The following is a 27,003-nucleotide window of genomic DNA, read 5'->3' on the forward strand; positions in this document are numbered from 1 at the left end:
TGTGAGGTTTCTAATTCATGGGGACAATTTCAGAAGATAGTCGGGAGACAGGAGATGGCTGCTGTGTTCCTTGAGGAAATGTACGTTCCAGATGGATCCATCTCCTTTCTTCTGCCTTTTAACCACCACCACCGACACCCTTGGGGGAATGTTGTTGGGCTGAAGAGAGCTTCTTTGAGATCATTCCAAAGAACTCTTCGAAGACTGAGGTTGCAGGTTGTACCTCAGCACCCTCACCACGAATCCTGGTTTATTCATCTCAGCTTGTCCCTTGTCTCCAAAAGCGGGTCCCTCTCAACCCTGGAGCCATCTATGAGCATCTTCAGGGTTGCCACAGTGAGGCTGGCTGAAGCTGTGGGAACGGAAGCAGGGAGTAGAGACAGCTGGGGGAATATGTATATACACATGCATATTTCCCTGAAAATAAGACCACCTGGATAATAATCCCAATTGGGCTTTTGAGCCCATGCGCTAAAATAATCCCTCCCCCGAAAATAAGCCCTCCCTGAAAACATTGCAACACAGCAGCAGCCTTGAGGTGACCACGCTCACCGCCTCCTGCACCTCAAAAATGATAAGACCTCCCCAAAATAAGGCCAAGTGCTTATTTCAGGGGTCAAAAGAAAATAAGACCCTGTCTTATTTTTGGGGAAACACAGTATATATACATACAGCTCATCTGTGAGGAACCTGCACTGCATATGAGACATTAATACAATTGGGAGAGTCCAGAGGTATTTCACGAGAAAAGTCCTCCGCTCCTTTGCTCGCAACAAAATCCCTGACGCCACCCAGCTCGAAATTTGGGGCTTGGACAACTTAGAACTATGCTGCCTTCAGTCCAGTGGTGGGTTTCAAAAATTGTTCGAACCTACTATGTGGGTGTGGCTTCCTTTGTGGGAGTGGCTTGCCACCCATGTGACCGGATATGAAGATGCCGACGACACTTGTCAGAACCACCTTAAATTACCTCACACCCAGCACTGGCATGCATCAGAATGTGATGTAAACTTGTTTTTTAAAAGGCATCTTTGGTTTGCGTTGAAACAACTTCAACACACGCAATGTTCTGATTGCACCACAAACGCAGGAGTCATCCTTACCTTTCACAAAAGGCACTGAGTTTTATAAATATGAGCATGATAGTGTAGAATAATCATATCCAAGGACCAGTGGTGGGTTTCAAAAAATGTTGGAACCTCTTCTGTAGGTGTGGCCTGCTTTCCGGGTCCACTGGTGGAACCTCTTCTAACCGGTTCGGTGGATTTGACGAACCGGTTTTACCGAATAGGTGCGAACTGGTAGGAACCCACCTCTGCTTCAGTCTGACCTAAGCGTAGTACATAAAATTATGAGCCAAGGTGGCGCAGTGGTTAAATGCAGCACTGCAGGCTACTGCTAGATCAGCAGGTCAGCGGTTCAAATCTCACCGGCTCAGGGTTGACTCAGCCTTCCATCCTTCCGAGGTGGGTAAAATGAGGACCCAGATTGTTGGGGGCAATATGCTGACTCTCTGTAAACCGCTTAGAGAGGGCTGAAAGGCCTATGAAGCGGTATATAAGTCTACTGCTATTGCTATTGCTATTATCCACTACAACGTCCTACTTGTCAACGACTACTTCAGCTTCAACCACAACAATACTCAGGCAAACAATAGGTACAAACTCAAGGTCAACCGCTCCAAACTCGATTGCAGAAAATAGGACTTCAGCAACAGAGTGGTCAATGCCTGGAATGCTCTATCTGACTCCGTGGTTTCTTCCCCAAACCCCCATAACTTCAACCTTAGACTTGCTGCTATCAACCTCGGCCCATTCCTAAGAGGTCCATAATGGGGGCGTGCATAAGCGCACCAGCGTGCCTATCGTCCCTGTCCTATTGTCCCCACTTATTCATACCCATTTTATGTATTCATAATCATGTTTATATCTGTTATCTCATTCATGCTTGACGAAATAAAGAAATAAAATAAAATGAAATAAAATGTAGCCAAAATAACATGCTTCTTCTGGGAACCAAGGACATTTTCATAGCCCTTGGAGGGAGGTGGGGGGTGGGAGCCATCCAGAATTGGGGGGTGACCTGATTGGGGAATGTGATGGTTGTGAGTGATGTTTTGATCACACGATGCAACAAAATAGTTTCAAGCCATCATCCAGATCCATCACCCTTGTCTACAGTAGAAATGTATTATGTCTATATTTCTTAGCGGCGTTTTTCTCAGAGACAAATTGCAACTTAACCTTTTTTGTGGTTTTTTTTTCCTTTGCAGCCTCCAAAGTTAGAGAGCCTAAATGGTCTTCTTTTGGGATATCGTATTTATTACCGGGAGCTGGAACCCGAAAACACGAGACCAGGAACAGAGTCCAAAGTCCTTAAAAACCCATCGGCTCTGCGAGCCGAAATTACAGGTAAGGAGCCAATTATTTGGGCTCTTTTAATGTGTGATGAATGGTTTGTCATTTGCAATCAGATGAACAAATATTAAAACATTTGATGGAAATTGGGGAAAAAACTTGTGCATGCTCTCAAATTTATTCCACTAACTGGCTGTCAGATTGGAAACTGGGCTTTTTCCATTGGCATTTTTCTTTTTTCCTCTTCTCTCATTCACCCCATCCTCTCTTTTTTCTTGCTTTCTGCTTTGTTTGTTTGTGTTTTAATTTGAGCCTTGGTCGTAAATCTGGAGTCTAGAACTGGCATTCTTAATACATCAAATTAAAGGCTTACTATTGGGGGGTAGAGCAAGGCAGGGCAAGGAAGGAGAGAAGGTTGGATGGGAATGGGTAGGTGGATGGATGGATGGAAAGATGGGTGGGTGGATGAATGGATAAATAGATAGGAAGATGGGTAAGTGGATGGGTGGATGGATGGATGGATGGGAGGGTGGGTAGATGGATGGGAGGGAGGGTGGGTGGGTGGATGGGAGGGTGGGTGGATGGATGGGAGGGTGGGTGGGTGGATGGATGGATGGATGGATGGATGGATGGGAAGGTGGGTGGGTGGATGGATGGATGGATGGACAGGAAGGTTGGTGGGTAGGTGGATGAATGGATTAATGGATGGGAAGGTGGGTGGGTGGGTGGGTGGGTGGGTGGGTGGGTGGGTGGGTGGGTGGGTGGATGGATGGATGGATGGATGGGAAGGTGGGTGGATGGGAAAGTGGGTGGGTGGGTGGATGGATGGACAGGAAGGTGGGTAGGTGAATGGATGGATGGATAGATGGGAAGGTGTGTAGATGGATGGATGGATGGATGGATGGATGGATGGATGGATGGATGGGAAGGTGGGTGAATGGACGGATGGATGGACCCGTCCAACATTGGAAGAATAAAATGCTCCTAGAGAAATCTCCTCTTTCTCGTCTCCTTAGAACAGAATTGTTTTGGCTCAGTGATTCTCCAGACATTTCTCATTGCTTCCTAGCATCCACCATCTCCATACTTTCTTTCCGCGGGGGAAGATAGCTGAGTAAGCCTTCCAGTTTGAGGATCTTTCAGCATCTTCTCTGGGAAGAGGGCTGACTTATATAGCCAGGCAGCTGTGTGTGTGTGGGTGGTGGTGGTGGTGGTGCTGGAGGCTCTTTGCCTTGAACATTGCCTGCACTCACAACTACTTCATCACCAACGGCTGGAGCCATGTGGAATTGCCCATAGCGGCTAACCTTGCCCTCTGATTCTTTTCTGCTTTGCTTACCTTGAATAGCCCAAAGCATCTTCAAGGCGGTGAACAGCAGCTCGTCCTTAACAACCTACGAATTAACAAGTAAGTTAATTAGAAGTTAATACGCATCACTGTCACCCTTTGCAGGGCTGGGGTACACGGCAGACTTCCTCCTGCAACCTCTTTTAAAATTGGCGTTGACTGGGGGTTGGGGTTGAGCGCGTAACAATTTCAGAGAAGGGCAACAAAAGAAGATCGGCTGGGAGACAGCAGGGGCGTGGCCAGCCTATTTGCTGGTTCTCCGAACTACTCAAAGTTTCCGCTACCGGTTCTCCAGAACCTGTGAGAACCGGCTGAATACCACCTCTGAGCTCAGCCCGCCGCACTACAGTTCTACTCTAGCATCCCCCCTGGAACACCCCTCCCCCTCAAGAAAATGTGCCATGTCCAAATACCATTTTTTTTTCTGCAGATTGCTTGGAAATATATCACATCTCTTGCAAGCAAGGCAGGAGGGAGAGGTGGGGGGAGAGTCCTTGTGTATTAACTGGCGGGAGTTTCAGATTTCCATAAAACTGTCAGTTTCCTACGATATATCAAGTAGTTTTATTTATTATGCTGACAAAATGTAAGCAGTAAATTAGACACCATCAGCTGTCTGTCTACCTGGAACTGGCAGGCAACACACCGGTGTCTGACTGAGCTACGTGGGCAGAATATTTGCGAGCACTTTAGGAAATCTGAAATTAGAAGGGCCTCATTATCAATCTCACGGAACCTTCCCCGGGATGATCGTTTGCAGCGAAACGGCGACGGTGGCCCTGGTAGGGCAGAAAAAACAGAAAATGGATTTTGCAAGTAAAACACCTCTGAAAGCTTCCCAGAGTTGTCTTTTGCTCGTGGGCTTCCTCAGGTGATCCACATTCTCCGAAAAGATAGGTGGCCTGATTTGAATATGCAAATCCCCAGAACTTCAAGGACGATGCAAAGGCCTCTGGGGTGGAAGGCATGAAATTTGGTCTCCTTGCTATCATGCTTGTTTGGTTATTAATTACACCATAGCCAGAGGAAATCAATCTATCTCTCTGTCTCTGTCTCTGTCTGTCTCTCTCTTTCTCTCCCTCCCTCTCTCTCTCCCTCACTCTCTCTCTCCCTCACTCTCTCCCTCCCTCTCTCTCTCTCTCTCTTTCTTTCTTTCTGTGTGTCTCTCTCTCCCCTCTCTCTCTCTCTCTCCCTCTCTCTCTCCCTCCCTCTCCCTCTCTCTTTCTTTCTTTCTTTCTTTCTGTGTGTCTCTCTCTCCCCTCTCTCTGTCTCTCTCTCTCTGTCTCTCTCTGTGTCCCCCTCTCTCTCCCTCTCCTTCTCTCTTCCTCTCTCTCCCTTTCATCTTCTCCCCTTCTCTCTGTCCCTCTCTCTGTGTCTCTCTGTCCCTCTCTCTGTGTGTCTCTCAGTGTGTTTCTCTTTCCCTCTTCCCCCTCTCTTCCTCTCTCTTCCTCTCTCTCCCTCTCATCTTCTCTCTCTCCCTCTCTCTCTGTCTCTCTGTCCCTCTCTCTCTCCCTCTCTCTGTGTCCCTCTCTCTCTCCCTCTCTCTCTTCCTCTCTCTCCCTCTCATCTTCTCCCCTTCTCTCTCTCCCTCTCTCTGTGTATCTCTCTCTCCCTCTTCCCCCCTCTCTCCCTCTCTCTCTCCTCCTCTCTCACACACACTTTCTCTCCCCCCCCCCCCGTGTCCAGATTTTTTTTACAGTGTGCTGTCATCCCTTTTTTGTATCTGTCAATGCTGCTTCCTTGTTTTCGCTTGCAAAGGGTTGCGGCTGAATGTAGTGTTGGTGATTTTCAAGAGCCGTGATTGCAGCATAAGAAAGACATTGCAGTCTCACACCACTAAATCTCCCAACTTTATGCTTCTCTCTCTCCCTCTCCCCCCACTCTCTCTCTCTCAACTCCCAGAATTCCCCAGCTAGCATGTGTGGACTTCAACTTCCAGAAGAGTTGGTCCATACATGCTGCCTGGGGAATTCTAGAAGTCCACACACGTTGGTTGGAGAAGTCTGGGAGTTGATATCCACCCATCTTCAAGCTACCAAGGTTGAGAGACACTCATCCAGTTGTAAGAGTTGCAAGTAAAGGATGTTCAACCGCTTGGATCTGTGATTCCCTTGTGTGCTCCAGGAGGATAGTAACAGGGAAATTCTTCTGGGGATTGTTAAAGAGGAGGCTAACCATGGTATTGGACCTGGGTACTTGAGAGACCGCCTGCTGCCAATTACCTCCACCAGACCGATTAGATCCCACAGACTAGGCCTCCTCTGAATTCCATCCGCCGGCCAGTGTCAACTGGCGACTACCCGGAGGAGAGCCTTCTCGGTGGCTGCTCCGACCCTCTGGAACGAACTCCCCGTGGAGATTCGAACCCTCACCACCCTCCAGGCCTTCCGCAAAGCCCTTAAAACCTGGCTGTTCCGACAGGCCTGGGGCTAAAGAACCGTGCCCCTATCTCGAATGGTATGACTGTTGTGTGTTTTTAAATTAATGCATTGTTTTGTGTTGTTTGTCAAATTGTTTGTATCCCCCCTTCCCTTGTTTTGAGTTGTGAGCCGCCCTGAGTCCCCCTCGGGGGAAAAGGGCGGCATACAAATGAAATAAACAGTTAAACAGTTAACCAGTAATGCAAATTCTTTACATTTCTAGAACTGAAAAAGTACAAGAGGTATGAAGTGGTCATGACAGCATATAACATCATTGGGGAAAGCCCCACCAGCACCCCTGTGGAAGTCTACGTTGGAGAAGCAGGTAAGCAGAAACCTGGAATCATGCAAAATAACCATTTTGAGAACCTCAGAAAGGAGGAGAGAGGGGAGCACGCTATATGTATACATGAAAAAAGTATTAATACCAATAAATATCTGGTGTTAGTTTGCTCCGGCCAGTATTGGGATTAATGGGATGATGATGGAAGAGAGCGTCGTGGCCTGCCAGTGGCCAGTGGAGTTGGCAGCAGAGTCGGACAGTGTGGAGGTTGGGGAGGAGCATGGGCCAGTCCTGGAGTCTGGGGAAGGCTCAGACGAGGGCTCTGCATCGGAGGCAGAGACGGGGCCGAGGCCATCTGGCAGTGATCAGGTGCCTATGGAACTAGACAGCAGTGAGGCAGAGGAACAGCTGGAGCCTGTTCCCAGTGTCCGCATGCGCAGGGATGCCAGAAGAAAAGAGCAACTCAGAAATCAACTTGGGAATAAAGTCACAGGTGGAAGGTGATTGGCTCCTCCCAGAGGAAATAAAAGAGGAGCGAAGGGGGAAGGGGGCTTTTGCAGGAAAGAATGTGTTGGTTCAGTCGTTAGATTCGTTTCAGGAGTGTGAAGATCTGTCCCTGAATCTCAGACACTCTGTGCCCGGACTTTCCTTGCACAGCACTGAATTTGGACAATATTTACATGGCAGCTTTCCAAGCTAGATAAGCTCTGTGGTCATAAATATTCCTTTGAAAGACTGTTTGCCAGGCCTTTGCTGGATGTGAATGAGAGGAATTCACATTTGTTTAAGAAAAGGGGTTTTGTCAGGACCAGGAAACTGCCTTGTGCTTTTGGGGGAAGCCTAGATGAGAACAGAGAGAGATTTCAGGTGCTTTCATAAAAGGACTCCTTCTGCTGCCTTATGAGCAAGCATTGAGGAAGTTCTGAAGAAGTTGTGATCCACCAAGCCAGATGCAACTTGTCCATCACTGGTGGTGGCCTTCAGCTATGGCAGGCAGAGGTTCTTCAGGCTGCTAACATGTCATTATGTTCCGCCTTGTGCAGTGGTGGGTTTCCAAAAAGTTTGGAACCACTTCTGTAGGTGTGGCCTGCTTTCCGGGTCCACTGGTGGAACCTCTTCTAACCAGTTCAGTAGATTTGACGAACCAGTTCTACCGAATAGGTGTGAACTGGTAGGAACCCACCTCTGGCCTAGTGGGTTAAATTCTCTGCCTTCTCCCAGTCTGGCCAGGTTCACACATGGGTGTTAAGTCTCTTGGCTTACAGAACTACTATCAGCCGTAGTTATAAGCTCTTCTCTTTCCTTTGAAGGAAGGCCCTCACCATAAATTCTACCTGCACCTTCAGCATTCATCTGCTTTCTCTTACATTTCACTGATCCCCTGTATTTAACACGAAAGATTTCGTGTCAGGTTCTAGCACGACTTGCGTTATATTTTCATTAAATTTCAAGACGTCTCTGGCCTCACCTCTTCCAGACCTTTTCGTTTCAGACATTGAGGTAATGCTCCGTTACCGTCTTCCTAAACTCCATAAATTAATCAGCCCTGTTCTCCGTGCAACAGTTTCTAAAACTTGAGGAAGCGCTGTTCTAATCAGTTCATCTCCCACTCACCAAACCTTATAGATAGAATCCTACATCATTTTGAACGATGATCTACGCTGGGCTTTCTGATGTAACCATTGTATATGCAGTGAGCATTCAGTGGCTAAGGCACTGAGCTTGTCGATCAGAAAGGTCGGCAGTTCGGCGGTTCGAATCCCTAGCGCCGCGTGACGGAGTGAGCTCCCGTGACTTGTCCCAGCTTCTGCCAGCCTAGCAGTTCAAAAGCACATAAAAAATGCAAGTAGAAAAATAAGAACCACCTTTGGTGGGAAGGGAACAGCGTTCCGTGCGCCTTTGGCATTGAGGCATGCCAGCCACATGACCACGGAGACGTCTTCGGACATAGCTGGCTTTTTGGCTTTGAAACGGAGATGAGCACCGCCCCCTAGAGTCGGGAACGACTAGCATGCATGTGGGAGGGGAACCTTAACCATTAGAGCTCCTTTCGCTGGTCTTCTTAGAAGATGAAAGGTGAAGAAGGAACTTCTGTTGAGGTTCTGAAGACACCATAAGGAACTTCGACGTGGGCTTCCGTGATGGAAAGGGGCAGGGAAACAGAAAACGGATCCTCCCTGTGAATCCACCTGCTTACCTGACCCGTGTTAACCGCTACCTTGGGAGTTTTTTATTAAAAGTTTTTAAAAAGTTTTACAAATATTTACCTCCCCTCCCCCACCCGAACCCACCTCCCCCCCCCCCAACCTCCCAGAGCAAATACAGGGTGTAAACATTTAACAACCATATTCTAAAATAAACTAACAGACTTTAGCATCATCCCTCACTTGTACTTTAACTCTCCTTTTGTTAAGCTAACTCTAAACAAATTATATCATTCCTTGCTCATTCAGTCATAAGCTATCTGGAGTTTCTTAGTCCCATATTTATTTTGAATATAATCAATCCATCTTCTCCACTCCAGCTTATATTTCTCGCCTGAATGATCCTTGAGATATGCTGATATTTTAGCCATCTCTGCTAAATTTGTTACTTTTAATGTCCATTCTTGAAAGGTAGGCAATTCTTCCTTCTTCCAATATTGCGCCACCAACAATCTTGCTGCCGTTGTTAGGTTCAGAATCAAATCAGTCTCTATAACTGTACAATCAGTAGTTATACCTAACAAGAATAACTGGGGAGTAAACGTTATCCTCTTCTTAAAGATATTTTGCATAATCCACCATATTTTTATCCAAAATGCTTTGACCTTTTTACAAGTCCACCATATATGATAATACGTAGCATCAGCACCATCACATCTCCAGCATTTAGGTTGTAGAGGCAACTTCTTGTGTGAGTCTGTTTCGGTTAGGCAAAAAAAGGAAGCCATTACGCTCAACACAACAGGAGCTTGGTGTAGCACGGGGGAAGAAAGCTAGAAAGGAACAATTGATCTCTGCCTCCGGCCCAACCTTCTGAGTTCGCTTCTTCTGTCTTCCTCTTGAATGAGCCGAAGCAAACACGTCGTCCTCCCATTGACCGTAATTATTTGCTTCCCTATTGCTGGCCAACCCGCGTGGCTCCGGAAACCGTCTTGGGCTATCGTCTTCCCTCTTTTCCTACCCAGGAGCCTTTGCCATCAATTGCGCGCATCTGTTCGTTGGCTTTCTTAAAACAAGGCCTATTTTTCCTCTTGTCAGCCAGCCGACGAGAAAGGCAGGGGACAAACGAAATAAATAAATTGCAGGAGGCTCGCTTTTTCAGGGAATAATGTCCCCTGATTTCCCCAGAGGGTCAAGTTGGCTACGAAGGAACACAGAAAGTGGTCCAAGGACATCTGCCGGCCGCCTAGATAATGAACGCCGGCGCGGGAATCTTGGGCGAAGTCGAAGGAAGGAGCAAACTCATTTAGGGGAAGGAGACGGAGAAGAATAAATAACAATTGTCTTTTGTGCCTCGGATCTGTTTTCACCTTTTCTAAACAGATGCTACCTACCCCTATCTCCTTCTGCAGCTTGCAGTGTGCAGTGCACTTAAATTTTACAGTGCCTTGGCTTCCAACAACATCAAAACGAGCACCAGTGCGTGTTCAGCATCTTATGGGGAACACCTTAAAACAGGGGTGACCAACCTTAGCCACTTTAAGACCTGTGGACTTCAACTCCCAGAATTCCCCAGTCAGCCATGCTGGCTAGGGAATCCTGGGTGTTGGTCCACAGGTCTTAAAAGTTGCCATCATTGGTCGCTCCTCCCTTAAACTAATGCACCTTTCCCCCCCAGGATCTGGGGAAAGATCAGCTGCGTGATCTCAGGGAATCTGCACCTCCTTAAAGTCCTTCAGTCTCCACCAGGACATTGAGCAAAGCAATAGCAATAGTTAATAGCAATAGCAATAGTTAGACTTATATACCGCTTCATAGGGCTTTCAGCCCTCTCTAAGCGGTTTACAGAGTCAGCATATCGCCCCCAACAACAATCCGGGTCCTCATTTCACCCACCTCGGAAGGATGGAAGGCTGAGTCAACCTTGAGCCTGGTGGGATTTGAACAGCCGAACTGCTGAACTGCAGTCAGCTGAAGTAGCCTGCAGTGCTGCATTTAACCACTGCGCCACCTCGGCTCAAAGAAAGTTTGCAAAGCCCATTCTCTATTCCTGGACCAATTTACAAGTCCGCGATCCTAAAACTCCCAGGTTTAGGTTTGAGGTTTGAGGTTTATTGGACTTATATGCTGCCCTTCTCCAAAGGACTCAGGGCGCCGTACAACATAAAAACACATATTACAAACGTTAAAAGAAAGATTAAATAGAATATCCCCAAAACCCAATAGACGTTTGCAATGAGATTTAGAAATTAGATTAACAATTAAAATTAATAATTAATTTTATTCAGGCCAGGCTGGCTTGCTGGGAAAGCCAACTTTTTAGGGTGTGTCAGAAGGACCGGAGGTCAGGGATTAAGCGAAGCTCCGGGAGCAGCTCATTCCAAAGGGAAGGCGCTCCCACAGAGAAGGCTCTCCCACTGGGGGTTCACCAGCCTACACTGCCCGGCCGACGGCACCCTGAGGAGGCCAACTCTGTGGGATCGTACTGGAGGGTGGGAGGCTACCGGTGGCAGTAGGCTGTCTCCCAGAAAATGCTTTCTCCTCGAGACATCTGCTGGAGCACTTTATCTGCCACCCTTAATTCCCCACCGATAGGATTGGAAATGCAAAGAAATCATTTGCTTTAGTCGGGGCTGCTGGAGCAGCTGAGTGCTTCATTAAAAGCTCATTGAGCTGTTAATATGACTCATAAGCACCACTCAGCATGACTCCAACGGGTTACGTGGCGGGGGTACAGCAGCTCCTTGTTTAATTCTTGCTTAAGCGCTTGGATGTGTGGTGGTGTGAAGCTAGAAGGAGCCGTATGCTCACCCCCACCCTAAAAGAATACGGTTTTATCCGAAGGGGGAATGCAGTGGGTGTGGGCAGAGCCCAGTGGTGGGATGCAACCAGTTCAACAACCAGTTCGGTGCATGTGAAGCCTTCAAGCATGCAGCACTGCAGGCTACTTCAGCTGACTGCAGTTCTGCAGTTCGGCTGTTCAAATCTCACCGGCTCAAGGTTGACTCAGCCTTCCATCCTTCCGAGGTGGGTGAAATGAGGACCCGGATTGTTGGGGGCAATATGCTGACTCTGTAAACTGCTTAGAGAGGGCTGAAAGCCCTATGAAGCGGTATATAAGTCTAACTGCTATTGCTATTGCTATTCAAAAAACAGCCCTTTGAAGCTTCTGAACTTACCTTCTATGTCAGCACCTGACGCATGAATCAGCTGAGCTAAAAAAAAACAAGGAAATATAACACTGGTAAGCACAGGGGCAGGTGGGCAGGGCTAAATGGTTACCAGAACTACCGGTTCACCTGAATCAGTCTGACCCGGCTGAATCTCACCGCTGGCCAGGCCCTTCCCAGTGTCAACCCTCTGCCCGCAAGCCATCTTTTCTTTTTGGACTTCATTCCTGCCACCCTTTCGACTGTGGGAAAAGGGGAAGAGGGATTATATGGAGTTGGGTGATGTGTAGCCATAACAATATTCTTCTTAGAAAGCCAAGGTCGTCTTTGTCTCTGCACCCGGTCGGAACTAGATGGGAGGAATCTGTCTTCGTGGCAGTGGGAGATTGGACCATATGATGAACTTGTGGGTGTTGGGGCAGGATCTTGAACTTTCAACTGGGTGGGGAAAACCTGGAAGCTTTCAGATTCGGGTTAATGTCAGGGTTTCCAAATAGCATCCTGTTCTGACCCCCCTCTTTGCTCATTCACAAATGACAGCCAGACAGAGCTTCAAAGGAAATATTTTTATCAGTCCCGGCTCAAGCTGGCTGCAAGTCCAAAATAAACATCGATAAACGGCTCTTACAAAAAGTCTTCACTCAAACTAAATACCAAACAGAGTTACGTGAATCCAGACACTTAGCTAAGGGCTTCTCTCAATGGTTACACACGAACGGAGAACGAACGACGTTGACTTCTGCAACTAAGGCGTGGCATCATCAGTCTTTTATCCACAGGAGGAGATCCTTAACGAGCCCCAGCTGCTTGTTATCTTCTCCTGTGAGCATCCTGAAACCACTCACTGATAGCAGCTCCAAAGGCTCCTTCAGAGCCACAACAGCATCTAATATAAAATCAGAGTCCCAGGCAAAGGATTCCTCAAAGTTCCAATTTATTAAAAGAGCCATGTTGGCCCAACTGGGAAAACCCGAATCTGAAAGCTTCCAGGTTTTCCCACCCAGAACCGTTTTTCACCCTCCCAGAGCTTCCGCACAGGGGCTGCACTTACCTGGAACAATGAACTGGCTGCATGGAGACTCCTGGGAGGGGAGGGGTGGACATGGCCAGCCAGTCCTTGCAAATGCCAGTTCAGTGAACCAGATGTAAAATTAGCATCTGGCTCCCCCAAACCGGTCCAAACCGGCTGAATCCCACCCATGAAGTAGACTAGCTGAGCTCAAGTTTTATGGAGTCCACCACGCCTCAGAAAAACAGAGGAGCTAGGGGCAATGATATGCCTTCTTGTCTACTCACCAAAGAATGATGTTCCTGATGAAGCATGGATACATTATGCTTTATAAAAGCCAGCTGTTCCAAGCTGTAGTTCAGTAAGGCTTGGAGAACCATAGGTTGTTGATAGCAATAGCAATAGCAATAGCAGTTAGACTTATATACCGCTTCATAGGGCTTTCAGCCCTCTCTAAGCGGTTTACAGAGTCAGCATATCACCCCCAACAACAATCTGGGTCCTCATTTCACCCACCTCGGAAGGATGGAAGGCTGAGTCAACCTTGAGCCGGTGAGATTTGAACCGCCGAACTGCAGATAGCAGTCAGCTGAAGTGGCCTGCAGTACTGCACCCTAACCACTGCGCCACCTCGGCTCTCTTAATCCCTTGGATGGGGGGCATTGATGTTCTAAACCACATACCAAAGAGCATTATGTCTATAAATATCAGGTGCAAAAGAAGCAGGAACACTCACTGAGTTCAAAGCACTGAAGAATTTATTATTGCTACCTACAGTATACACAAGGATCTCGTCAACTAACAGTCAAAGCTAAATTGGCACTCGTAGATAAGGGCCAAGAAACTCAAATGCTTTGGCTACCTAATGAGAAGGAAGGAGAAGAGCTTCATGCTGGGAATGATGGAGGGCAAAAGAAGAAGGGGGCAGCAGAGAAGGAGGTGGCTGGATGGAGTCACCGAAGCAGTCGGCGTGAGCTTCAATGGACTCCGGAGGATGGTAGAGGACAGGAAGGCCTGGAGGAACATCATCCATGGGGTGACGATGGGTCGGACACAACTTTGCAACTAACAACAACAAGAAGATAAGGGTCAACGGAATTCAGGAGGGGCTGAACTTGGAGCATTTGTGTCAATGTCAGGATTCTATCCCTTGGAACCCCTTGGACCGCAAGGCCATCCAACCTGTCAGTCCTAGAGGAGGTCAACCCTGGCTGCTCTTTAGAAGGCCAGATCCTGAAGAGGAAACTCAAAGACTTTGGCCACCTAATGAGAAGGAAGAAGGACTCCCTGGAGAAGAGCCTCATGCTGGGAACAATGGAGGGCAAAAGAAGAAGGACTGCAAGGCCATCCAAGCGGTCAGTCCTAGAGGAGATCCACCCTGGCTGCTCTTTAGAAGGCCAGATCCTGAAGAGGAAACTCAAAGACTTTGGCCACCTAATGAGAAGGAAGAAGGACTCCCTGGAGAAGAGCCTCATGCTGGGAACGATGGAGGGCAAAAGAAGAAGAAGGGGATGGCAGAGAAGGAGGTGGCTGGATGGAGTCACCAAAGCAGTTGGCGTGAGCTTCAGTGGACTCCAGAGGATGGTAGAGGACAGGAAGACCTGGAGGAACGTCATCTATGGGGTCACGATGGGTCGTGAGGAGATCAACCCTGACTGCTCTTTAGAAGGCCAGATCCTGAAGACTTTGACCACCTAATGGGAAGGAAGGACTCTCTGGAGAAGAGCCTCATGCTGGGAAAGATTGACACGACTTCTCAACTAACAACAACAGCGATAAGGGTCAATGGAATTCATGGGGAGCTGGATTTGGACATTGGCAACGCAGTGACTCCAAACCGATAGCACATTTAACCCCGCCTTCCAGCTCAGCCTGCTCCTTTACATTAAGCCATCGTCCTCAAGAGGTCAGCCTCCGCCAGAACCCCGCTGTTCTTCAAAGAACCCCAGAAATGTTTCCAAAGATTCTGCTCCCTGGAAAAGAGAAACGAGCAGCTCTTTCTCCCTCCCCCCACCCCCCCGGCCATCAAGTTCAGCAGCATGTAGACCCCCCACCCACAAAAAACAACCCTTTTTCTAAAGATCTGGTTGTTCAATGCTGAAGAGGAAGCATACGCCTTTTAGCTTCCCAAACAGCTGGAGCACATCTGAGCCGAGCAGCCCAAGAATAAGCATATAAAAAGATGTACTTGCGCCGTAGGCGCCCAACGCTGGGATCGATGCGCTTCTTGTTGAAAATCAGCGCTTAATTCATCTCACTTTCTTTGAATCATTCATCCATCGATGAGCCCCCAGCTGTCAATCAAGTCAGCAAAGAGGAAAAGAAACAATTTCCTCTCCCACTTCTGTAACCTCCTCCCCCCCCCCCACTTCCCTCCCTCCAGTGGGTGGGCTGCCTCTTTTCTATCCCCGGAAAAAAACGATTTGGGGGAATTAAAAGTTATTTAAGAAAATCCATACGGATGCTTCTTTCTCGCCATTGACTGAAAGAGGGGGGGGAAAACCAGGAAGCGCCGACAATCTATTCTGTAGAAGGGGAGCCGGGCTCTTAAAACTGACCTTAAAAACTCAGGTTCGTTTCTTGGGTTTGTGAAAAGATTTTTTTTTATAAAAAAAGGGGGGGGAGGGTGCTTTCATGCCATGCTCAGAGAAAAGGTGGTTTAGAGAGGGGGCATTTTCAATATATATGGGGAGGAGGGGGCTGAATAGTGTTTTTCCCCTTGTGCATCAAATAGGTCCGTCATTTTCAGTATCTGAAGGTGGGTACAGTGTGCACCCCAAAAAAATTGAAATGTCTCTTCACTCGAGAAAACATGTTCATAAAATAATAGTCATTTAATCAGTATCATTGCTATTATTTAATCCTTCCCTTCTCACACTTCCCCCTTCCTTCCTCCCTTCCTTCTTTTCCTCCCTCCCTCCCACCATCCCTCCATCCTTCTTCCTTATTTCCCATGCTCCCTTCCTTCCTTCCTTTCCTCCCTCCCTCCCAGCATGGTTGTGCTTTTTTGCATTTTACTTTTTAAACATTTATCCCTATCCTGCAAATGGACAACATGTCACACCCAAGGTGTTTTTTTTTAAATTACATTTTGCACGCTTTATTTCAAAGGCCATCACAAAAAGAACAGCATATCTAGACCAAATCAGGGTTAATGACTTGTTATGAACAAGTCCTGTTGTTTTCTTGGTATTTCTTTGTATTTGGTAGGAGTTTTATATATTTGATATGGTCAATTGATTTAATAAGCTACCTACCTATCTACCTACCTATCTATCTTTACCTACTAACCCATCTCTCTATGTCTGTCTGTGTCTGTCTCTATCTATCTATCATCTATCTATCTATCTATCTATCTATCTATCTATCTATCTATCTATCTATCTATCTATCTATCTTTCCTATATTGCCAAAAGTATTCGCTCACAACTTAGTCTGATTATGTGGAGGGGTGAGCAAATACTTTTGGCAATATGGTGTATCTTTTCCTACCAACCTCTCTCTCTATGTCTGTTTGTCTGTCTCTTTCTATCTATCTATCATCTATCTATCTATCTGTCTGTCTGTCTGTCTGTCTGTCTGTCTGTCTGTCTGTCTGTCTGTCTGTCTTTTCCTACCAACCTATCTCTCTATGTCTGTCTGTCTGTCTCTTCTTTCTCTCCCTCTGTCTCTCTATCTTTACCTACCAACCTCTCTGTCTGTCTGTCTGTCTGTCTGTCTGTCTGTCTGTCTGTCTGTCTCTATCTATCTATCTATCTATCTATCTATCTATCTATCTATCTATCTATCTATCTTTTCCTACCAACCTATCTCTCTATGTCTGTCTGTCTGTCTATCTCTCTCTCTATCTCTCTACGTTTTGATGGCCGATGCCGTTGCGCCAGTTCTTCCCAGTTAGTTTCATGAAATTGCTTCTTCCCCCCCCCTTTTCTTTCCCCTTCCCCCATTCTTCCTCCCTCCCCCCACTTCCTCCCCCCCCCTTTTGGGTGTGTGATTCTGTCGTTTAATGGAGCGGTAAATAAGAATTTCTGATAATGAGCTGAAGCATCTGTCACAACAACCTGGTGCTGGTTATTAACATTTCCATTAACGGCGGGGTGGGCAGCCGTAATAAGGAAGCCGCACAGTTAGAACAAAATAAATAGTTGGTGTCAGGCAGAGTGGGTGTTAATTACTATTTTATTTTATAACCCCGGAGAGGGAGAGAGGGGGAAAATATATAAATATATAATAATAACGTGGCTTATGAAGGTCAGAGCCTGGAAAGGGAGAAGCCGCCAGAGGGGGGAGATAATTGGACCTACGTTTTGAGTCGCAAATGGTTTGTGATTTCTATTGCGGGGGGGGGGGCATGGAACGGGCATCGAGAAAGCAGAGTTCTGCTCTCCAGCACTGTGGACAGAGAGGTTGTTCTTGGCACCCCCTTTGCAGGCCCGAAAAGGCTTGTGCCTGGCTCTCTTAGCTGCCTTGGGGGAGTTGGTTCCCTCTGGTTATATACGCTCAAATCAGTTTGGGGTACCAAAGCCATGCATCAGGGGAGGAGAGGGAGGGGAAATAAAAGGGGGAGGGAGGGAGGAGAGGGGAGGAGAGGAGAAGGGAGGGGGAAAGGAAAGGAAGGAGGGAAGGAAGGAAGGAAGAAGAGAAGGGAAGGAGGAAGGGAAGGAAGAAGGAAAGGAAGGAGGGAGGGAAGGAAGGAAGAAGAGAAGGGAAGGAGGAAGGGAAGGAAGAAGGAAAGGAAGGAAAGGAATGAAAGGAAGGAGGGAGGGGAGGAAAATAAATGGGGAAGAGGGAGGGAGGGAGAGGGGAGGGAGGGGAGGGAAGGAAGGAAGTAGGGGAGGAAAATAAAGGGGAAGAGGGAGGAGAAAGGAGGGAGGAAGGAAGGAAAAGAAGGAGGGAAGGAAAGGAAGGAGGGAGGGAAGAGAGAGAAGTAAAATAAAGGGGAAGAGGGAGAAGGGAGGGAGGTAGGAAGGAAAGAAAGGAGAGAAGGGAGGGGAGGAAGGAAAATAAAAGTTGAAGGGAGAGAGGAGAAGGGTGGGAGGAAGGAAAGGAAGGAAGGAGGGAAGGAAGGAAAGGAAGGAGGGAGGGGAGGAAAATAAAAGGGGAAGAGGGAGGGAGGGAGAAGGGAGGTAGGTAGGGGAGGGGAGGAAGTGGGGAGGGGAGGAAAATAAAGGGGAAGAGAGAGGAGAAGGGAGGGAAGGAGGAAGGGAAGGAAGAAGGAAAGGAAGGAGGAAGGGAGGGGAGAGAAGTAAAATAAAGGGGAAGAGGGAGGGGGAAGGGAGGTAGGGAGGGGAGGAAAGGAAGGAAGGAGGGGAGGGGAGGAAAATAAAGGGGAAGAGTGAGGGAGAAGGGAGGTAGGTAGGAAGGAAAGAAAGAAGGGAGAGAAGGGAGGGGAGGAAGGAAAATAAAAGGGGAAGAGGGAGGGAGGAAAAGGGAGGGAGGGAAGAAGGAAGGAAGAAGGAGGAAAGGGTGTGAGAAAAATAAAAGGGGAAGGGAGAGAGGAGAAGGGTGGGAGGGAAAGAAAGGAAGGAAGGAAGGAAGGAAGGAAGGAAGGAAGGAAGGAAGGGAGGGAGTGTTGGAAGAAATTCCCTTGTGGGTTCGGCTCCAAGTGGGGAAGAAGACACTGGAAACATGGAGGCTGCTTGGAAAGATGGTTTATTGTTGGACAGGATCACATGGCTTGAGCTCCTGAACAGGAAAGGTGATCACATGCTTCAATGTTGGGTAAGGAAGAAGAGAAGGGCCAAGGAAGGGACTTGCTGGGCTTTTTATCATCTGTTCAGCCCCACCTCCCTGTTTCCTTTTCCTGTGTAAGAAATGTATTCTGATTGGTCGTCAGACTCCCATGGGGCTATGCAGAAGCAACTCTCTAAGCAGTGTTCTGAATCCCAAGTTTGATTGAGTTCTCAAACACCACGTGGTGAGTGGGTAAAGGCTAATCATGCCTTAATCCCATCCTCCCCTGGAGCTGAAGGGGAGAAATCTTTGTTATGTAAAGGGACTGCCTTGGGCATCTTAACGGCCCGTTGACAAAGTTGGTGGGAGCAGGAAGCTGCTGTTCCGTCTTTAAACATCCAGGGAAATGTAATGTAATGTTCTGCCTTTTCAATATTTCCTAGGATATTTCATTTCTCTAGGAGAGGGCTGGGTTTTAACTTCCTACAGAAGGATGGATGGATGGATGGATGGATGGATATTGGAAAATGAATGGAAATACCTGACAAATGAATTTGGGATGAAGGCCATATACCTGTCCCAGGATAATGTGGCAGAATCCGACCTGTGTCTCCGGCACCACAGACTTTCTTCCAAGCTTTTGAGCCCACCCCCATGGAAGTTCTCACTCCCCCAGAAGAGGTTCCCTGAGGATGGGCTCCAGCATGAGCCCAAAAGTTTGGAAGAACAAACCTCTCTTCCCAGAGAGCTCCAAAGGAATTCGTTTGTTGGATTCCTTCAGGAGGTGGGAGCAGAGATTCCAAAGAGGATGTCAAACACAGCAAAAATCCTTCGGAACGTGTTCTCATCTGCTAAAGTTGGTTAAAAGGGGGGCAGGTGTGGTTAGGAGAGAGAAAGTCTCGCTGGGCTTTTCAATTTCACTGGCTAATCTAGGATAGTCAAAATAACATGCATTTATTCATCCTATTTACGTCCCACCATTCAATTCTAGCAGATAATTAAGAGGCCTAAAATGCCAATCAAATTAAATCCCCCCACTTGGATCAAACTTCCCAAATGCCAGCTTACAGGAAAAATGTTCACGTCGCTACGACAAAGCGTTTGCCAGCTCTCAAGAGAAGAGAGCTCCGCTGTTGGGGATGGGGAGATGGGGGGGGAGAAGGGAGGTATTCCCTGACAATGGACTCCATCCTCTGTCTGTCTTCTCCTGGTTTTAAAAACATTGGGGGGGGGGGTGCAGTTTCACAACGGAGATTGAGGCTGTGTTTCCCAAATTGAGGACTAGGAGGAACTTTAACAGTTGGGATTCATTCTCTGCTTTCTTGGTGATCTGCAGAAGAAGGAAGAAAAAGAGGGAGGGAGGGAGGTAAGGAGGGAGGAAGAAGGAAGGAGGGAGGGAGGAAAAAGGGAGGGAGGGAAGTGAGAAAGAGGGAGGAAGGAAAGAAGGAAAACAGGAAGGCAGGAGATGGAAAAGAGAGGAAGGAAGGCGGGAGAAAGGAAGGAAGGATGGAGGGAGAAGATGGAAATGGAAGGAAGGAGGGAGAAAGAAGGAAGGAGGGAGGAAAAAGGGAGGGAGGGGAGAAAGAGGGAGGGAGGAAAGAAGGAAAGCAGGCAGGCAGAAGATGGGAAGGAGAGGAAGGCAGGAGGAAGAAAGGAAGAATGGAAGGAGGGAGATAGGGAGAAGGAAATGGAAATGAAAGGAAGGAGGGAGGTAAGGAAGGAGGAAGGAGGGAGAAAGAAGAAGGGAGGGAGGAAAAAAGGGAGGGAGGGAAGTGAGAAATAGGGAGGAAGAAAAGAAGGAAAGCAGACAGGCAGGAGATAGAAAAGAGGAAGGAAGGTGGGAGAAAGGAAGGAAGGATGGAAGGAGGGAGATAGGGAGAAGGAAATGGAAATGAAAGCAAGGAGGGAGAAAGAAGAAGGGAGGGAGGGAAGTGAGAAAGAGGGAGGGAGGAAAGAAGGAAAGCAGGCAGGCAGGAGATGGAAAGGAGAGGAAGGAGATGGAAAAGAGAGGGAGAAGGGAGGGAGAAAGGAAGGAGGGAGAAGTGATGGAAATGAAAGGAAGGAGAGAGGGAAGGGAGAAAGAAGGAAGGAGGGAGGGAGGAAGAAAAGAAGAAAAGCAGGCAGGCAGGAGATGGAAAGGAGGGAAGAAAGGAAGGAAAGAAATTTAGACATGATGAGGGAGGGAGGTGAGAGATGGAAGGAAGGAAAGGAGGGAGGAAGGAGGGATGGATATTGGAAAATGGACAAAAGAATTTGGCGAAGGGATTCCTTGGGAGACGAGAGTTCCTAGAGAAGCTACTGAAGACAGCAGCGAATCGTGAGGCATCTAACGCAGGCCAAACGCTCCGTCTAGTGAGATCACCTTCTTCCCTCCGGCGTTGGTGTCAGTCAAATCAATGCCTCCTCCTCCTCCCCCCAACCTCTTCTCTCCTCTTTCTTTCCCAAGCTCCCGCCATGCCTCCCCAGAATATCCACATCACTGCCGTCTCTGCAAGCCAGCTGGAGATCACCTGGGAGCCGCCTCCTGTGGACAGCCAGAACGGAAACATTCAAGGCTACAAGGCAAGTCCGGGTGGAAATGCCCTTCAGGGATGCTCCTGGCTGCGTTTTTTTCGGACTCTTGGATCCAGACAAAAACACAGATTTCCCCAGCCCACCTTCTCTCCACAAACATTAACTCTTCGATTACTTAACTATGCCGTTTTTAAGTCTTCCTTCTGGCCTTCCTCTTTTACGGTATACCGATCTTAGTTAGGGGAGGGACGCGGTGGCTCAGCGGCTAAGACGCTGAGCTTGTGGGTCAGAAAGGCCAGCAGTTCGAATCCCTAGCGCCATGTAACAGAGTGAGCTCCCGTGACTTGTCCCAGCTTCTGCCAGCCTAGCAATTGGAATGCACGTAAAAAAATGCAAGTAGAAAAATAGGAACCACCTTTGGTGGGAAGGGAACAGCATTCCATGCACCTTCGGCGTTGAGTCATACCAGCCACATGACCACGGAGACGTCTTCGGACAGTGCTGGTTCTTCAGCTTTGAAGCGGAGATGAGCACCGCCCCCTAGAGTCAGGAATGACTAGCATGTATGTGCATGGAGAACCTTTACCTTACTCTTAGTTAGAAAGGCAACCAATTGCAAACCCACAAAAAAACAACTGAAAAATCCGCAAATATACAGCAAGGCCAGCTGAGAGCAGCTTTTTCCAACCTGGGGAAGGCTGTTCCCCAACCGCAGAGGGTCCGTCGGCTGAGGATGATGGGAGTTGAAGCCTAACACAAGTTGGACTCCCTCTTCTCATAACGTGAAGACTTCCTCCCTCAAGTGGATCCCATAGAAATAAATCCTCAATGGACTCTAATCCTTAAAAAGCAGAAGTTGGGAACATTAGACATGATGCTTTCATTAAGGCGTTGTCCTCGGGAGAGAGAGTTACTACCACACGTCTTCTGGGTGAGAAAGATGAACTGATGGGATTCAGGCAGTGGTGGGATTAATAAAATTTAACAACCAGTTCTCTGCCCTAATGACCAGCTGGGTTGGCATTGCTCAGTGGTCATGTGACTGGGTGGGCATGGCCAACTCAAGGTCACTCAGGTCAATGGGAGCTTCGCCTTAGCTGTGACAATGTCATAGGTGTTAACCAGAGAGGCAGTTTCTGTAAGCAGAGCAATAAAGATGAGGCTAGAAACAACACCAGAATGTTTCCTTCCTGCCTTCCTTACAGGATTAGCCCTGTAAAACAGGAAAAAACCAAAATTTATTTATTTTATTTATTTATTTATAGGGTTTGTATGCCACCCACTCTTGAGAGACTCAGGGCGGCTTACAGATAAAAATGAAGGGGGGAACATACAAAAACTAAAAAAACAACATTAAAATCCCACAACATTCATATCTTAGGATGGGGCTGGAAAAATCAAGAGCCCCAGGCCTGCCGGAACAGCCAGGTCTTAATCGCTTTGCAGAAGGCCGGAAGGGTAGTAAGGGTCCGGATCTCAACGGGGAGATCGTTCCATAGGGCCGGAGCAGCTACAGAGAAGGCCCTCCCCCGGGGAGTCGCCAGCCGACATTGACCGGCAGATGGAATCCGGAGGAGATTTCTTCCAACAACCGGTTCTCCGAACTGCTTAGAAAGTTAACAACCGGTTCTCCGGAATAGATGCGAACCGGCTGAATCCCACCACTGAATTCAGACGGCCATGGACAGTTCTAAACCCACCAGATCATAGAGCAGGGATCTCCAAACTTGGCACCATTTAAGACTCGTGGAGTTCCACTGGCTGGGGAATTCTGGGCGTTGAAGTCCACAAGTCTTAAAAGTTGCCAAGTCAGGAGTCTCATCGAGAATTCTTCCCAGAAACCAACTAGAAGCCATTTGTCATAAGTGAAGAATACTTCCTGGCCAGAAAATCCTTGGCAGTGCCACGTCTATTATTATTCATTTTCCAGGGACCTTTCAAAATTGCCAAGTGTCAAATATGTAAATGCAATCCAATCTGCATAGTGCCAGAGTAATTACTCAAAGCCAATTTCTTCCTCCTCGTCCTCCTCTTCCTTAGGAAGGGTGGCATTAGAAGACCAGGCCAAGTCGGAGAAAAAACACACACCAGGTGATTGCCACCAACTAGAAGTCTGGTGGCTGTCCCAGATCCAAAAATCTCCTCCAAGAATAAATGTAACCACCGCTTGGCTTCTAAAACTCTGAAACGCTATTCTCCTGATCACTCCTGGAGCTTGGCCAACATCCATTGCCTGGTGCAGCTTCCACCTGTGCCAGTCTCAGAAGCTGGCATTACTTCTTGGCTGTAACAACCTGCGTACCTTCTCTCCTGTTTGGCACAAACACTTTCTGATCACTGGGCTTGTAAACACCAAAGCAGATTCTTGACCGGACAGTGAAGTCAGGTCCCTGGTGAGCTCTGAGTGGGTTTGGTAAAACCATTACAACTCAGAAGTGGATCTCCGCTGCCAAACCAGGGGCTCTGCTAGGGAATTATGGGAAAGCAGATCTGGGGTTTCTAAATCACTGGTGGAATGTTAATAATTTGGCTGAGTAAACTCAGCTGCAGGAATTGCCTGCTAGAGCTAAAGCATGGGTGTCAAACTCGAGGCCCAGGGGCCGGATCCGGCCCTCAAGATGCTTAGATCTGGCCCACGAGGCCGTCCTGGAAATAGCGAAGGATCCGACCCATGGAGCCTCTGCCATCGAAAATGGAGCTCAGGGAAGCCGCACAAGGCCCACCCATCTTCATTTTTGACCATGGTCCTCTGCAGCTCTCTGCCAGTGAAAACGGAAGGCCTGGGAAGGCCGTGTGCTCCATGCTCACTAGCAGAAGGCTGCAGGAGGCCGTTGCGGTAGGAAACGGAGCCTCGCCGAGTGACGTCAAGCTGGCCATGCCTTCCCTAGCCACGCCCCCTGACACTGCCCCTCCCTCTGAGATCAAACACAACCCTGATGGCAGCCCTCACTGAAATTGAGTTTGACACCCCTGATCTAAAGCGTGTGCTGCAGCTCCAACTCCAGTGAGCCAACAGGTATCGAGCTGGTTGAGAATTGGAATTAGAAATGAATAGAATAGAATAGAATATTAGAATAGAATATTAGAATAGAATAGAATAGAACAGTATAGAATAGCAGAGTTGGAAGGGACCTTGGAGGTCTTCTAGTCCAACCCCCTGCCTAGGCAGGAAACCCTACACCACTTCAGACAAATGGTTATCCAAACTCTTCTTAAAAACTTCCAGTGTTGGAGCATTTACAACTTCTGGAGGCAAGTCGTTCCATTGTTCTCACTGTCCAGAAATGTCCCCTAAGTTGCTTCTCTCCTTGATTAGTTTCCACCCATTTCTTCTTGTCCTGCCCTCCGGTGCTTTGGAGGATAGTTTGATTCCCTCTCCTTTGTGGAAGCCCCTGAGATGTCATGGGAACTTGAAGGATAGTCTACTGGGCTCATCTCTCTTTTTCCCCCCCAACCAGGTCTATTATTGGGAGAAAGACGGTCAGAATGACACTGAAAAAGTGAAAGTTCTCTTCCTACCGGACACAAGCATCCGGCTCAAAAACCTGACCAGTTTCTCCAAGTACCTGGTCGGGATTTCTGCTTTTAACGCGGCAGGGGATGGACCCAAGACAAGCCCTGCGGAAGGAAGGACGCTCCAGGCAGGTAAGCACGAGAAGGATCCTCCCACCGAGCAGATGCCATGCTTCGCACTGTTAACTCGGTGCCTGTCGAGATTCTCCGTCCTCCAGATCATGGTTGTCCCAAAGGTGCTTTTTTCGAGACTTTCTTGTGTTTTTTCTTTGAAGATGTTTCGCTTCTCATCCAAGAAGCTTCTTCAGAACTTCTTCTTCAAGGTCCATGGAGATTCTCAGTCCTCCAGGTCACTGTTGTCCCAAAGGTGCTTTTTCAGGAGGCAACTAGACTTTCTTGTTTTTTTTCCTTTTGAAGACATTTTGCTTCTCATCCAAGAAGCTTCTTCAGCTCTAACATGATACTGGGGAATGGAAGGATTTATATTCATTGCAGACAGCTGGTCATTTGCATCCTTTTAGAGGGTCATTGAGGCCACTTGGAGGTTTATCTCTGTCCTCAGGGTCACCTGAGCAGTGCAATTGGTTCCTGTAGTCTGCAATTTTTTCCCCTCTGGAAATCCATTCCTCCTCCCACATCAAAGGTTCTTCATCCCAAATCGTATTGCTAAAAGTCTGTAGAGATTCTCCGTCCTCCAGGTTATGGTTGTCCCAAAGGTGCTTTTTCAGGAGGCATCTGGACTTCCTTGTTTTTTCTTTTGAAGAGGTTTTGCTTCTCATCCAAGAAGCTTCTTCAGCTCTGACTATATGGTGAGGAATGGAAGGATTTATATTCCTTGCAGACAGCTAGTCATTTGCATCCTTTTAGAGGGTCATTGAGGCCACTTGGAGGTTTATCTCTGTCCTCAGGGTCACTTGAGTGGTGCAATTGGTTCCTGTAGCCTGCAGTTTTTTCCCTCTGGAAATCCATTCCTCCTCCCACACCATTCCAAGAATGTTCATCCCATATTGTATAGCTAAAAGACTGTAGAGATTTTCCGTCCTCCGGGAAAAACAATGAGAGTCTCTGTAGACCTTTAGCTATACCTCCCAAGTGGCTTCAGCGACCCTCTAAAAGAATGCAAATGACCAGCTGTCTGCAAGGAATATAAACCCTTCCATTCCCCGCCATCCCAAGTCAGAGCAGAAGAAGCTTCTTGGATGAGAAGCGAAACATCCTCAAAAAAAAAAACCCACAAGAAAGTCCAAATTGCCTCTCGAAAAAGCACCTCTGAGAACACCTAAACCCAAAAGACTGGATACTGGGGAACGGAAGGATTTATATTCCTTGCAGACAAAGCTGGTTATTTGCATCCTTTTTAGAGGGTCATTGAGGCCACTTGGAGGTTTATCTCTGTCCTCAGGGTCACCTGAGCGGTGCAATTGGTTCCTGTAGTCTGCAATTTTTTCCCCTCTGGAAATCCATTCCTCCTCCCACATCAAAGGTTCTTCATCCCAAATCGTATTGCTAAAAGTCTGTAGAGATTCTCCGTCCTCCAGGTCATGGTTGTCCCAAAGGTGCTTTTTCAGGAGGCATCTGGACTTCCTTGTTTTTTCTTTTGAAGAGGTTTTGCTTCTCATCCAAGAAGCTTCTTCAGCTCTGACTATATGGTGAGGAATGGAAGGATTTATATTCCTTGCAGACAACTAGTCATTTGCATCCTTTTAGAGGGTCATTGAGGCCACTTGGAGGTTTATCTCTGTCCTCAGGGTCACCTGAGCGGTGCAAATGGTTCCTGTAGTCTGCAATTTTTTCCCCTCTGGAAATCCATTCCTCCTCCCACACCATTCCAAGGGTCTTCATCCCAAATTGCATAGCTAAACATCTGTAGAGATTCTCAAGTCCTCCAGGTCACGGTTGTCCCAAAGGGGCTTTTTCAGGAGGCATCTGGACCTCCTTGTTTTTTTTTTCCTTTTGAAGACGTTGAGATGAGAAGCGAAACATCTTCAAAAGGTTTTAACTTGAGGGTTGAGCTCTTGCACCATCCTACAGCATGGGGTGTTTGAGTCATGGCTCTTGTTAACTAAGCAAGCCTTATCTGGGTTCACACATGGCAGCGATAAACCATGGTTTACAAATCAGGATGGCTATCTGAGGAGCTTCCTAACCCCAACTGATCAAACGTCCAGGCTGAAAAACAAAGGGACCTTTTTAGTTGGTACCGATCTTGAAGCAGATGCCATCATGAACAAATCCAGATTGCGGGGTGGAGGGCAACACTTGTGATCCCGCTAACCCAAGCCTGCCTTGATCTCTTCCAGCCCCAGGAGTCCCCAGTTTCTTGATCTTCTCCGAAATCACTTGCTCGGCACTAAACGTGTCTTGGGGAGAGCCAACAGCCGCCAATGGGATCTTGCAAGGTTATCGAGTGATCTATGAACCTTTGGCCCCAGTTCAAGGTAAGAAACCCCCCCAAGAAGGATACGATAGTCTTGGGAGGCGGTCGATCTATGACAGAGATGCAATTGATCTTCGGACACTCCCATTCATCTTCTTTTCTTTTGGCAAAAGCTCAGTGGCTAAGACGCTAAGC

General features: G+C 47.7%; 1 protein-coding gene across 1 annotated transcript in view; it reads left to right on the top strand.

Annotated features, from left to right (window-relative positions):
* The window catches only part of LOC116517817 (protein sidekick-1-like), a 359,367-nt gene that overhangs the window by 295,952 nt on the left and 36,412 nt on the right, over positions 1–27,003 (top strand). Inside the window, exons 13-18 of the mRNA XM_032230993.1 lie at positions 2,273–2,411; positions 3,706–3,765; positions 6,349–6,450; positions 20,851–20,966; positions 24,377–24,563; positions 26,732–26,869. Coding sequence (XP_032086884.1) covers positions 2,273–2,411; positions 3,706–3,765; positions 6,349–6,450; positions 20,851–20,966; positions 24,377–24,563; positions 26,732–26,869 — 742 coding nt within the window. The remainder of the gene's footprint in view (positions 1–2,272; positions 2,412–3,705; positions 3,766–6,348; positions 6,451–20,850; positions 20,967–24,376; positions 24,564–26,731; positions 26,870–27,003) is intronic.

The sequence above is a fragment of the Thamnophis elegans genome, chromosome 14 (genome assembly GCF_009769535.1).
Source record: "Thamnophis elegans isolate rThaEle1 chromosome 14, rThaEle1.pri, whole genome shotgun sequence".
NCBI classification, from domain to species: Eukaryota; Metazoa; Chordata; class Lepidosauria; order Squamata; family Colubridae; genus Thamnophis; species Thamnophis elegans.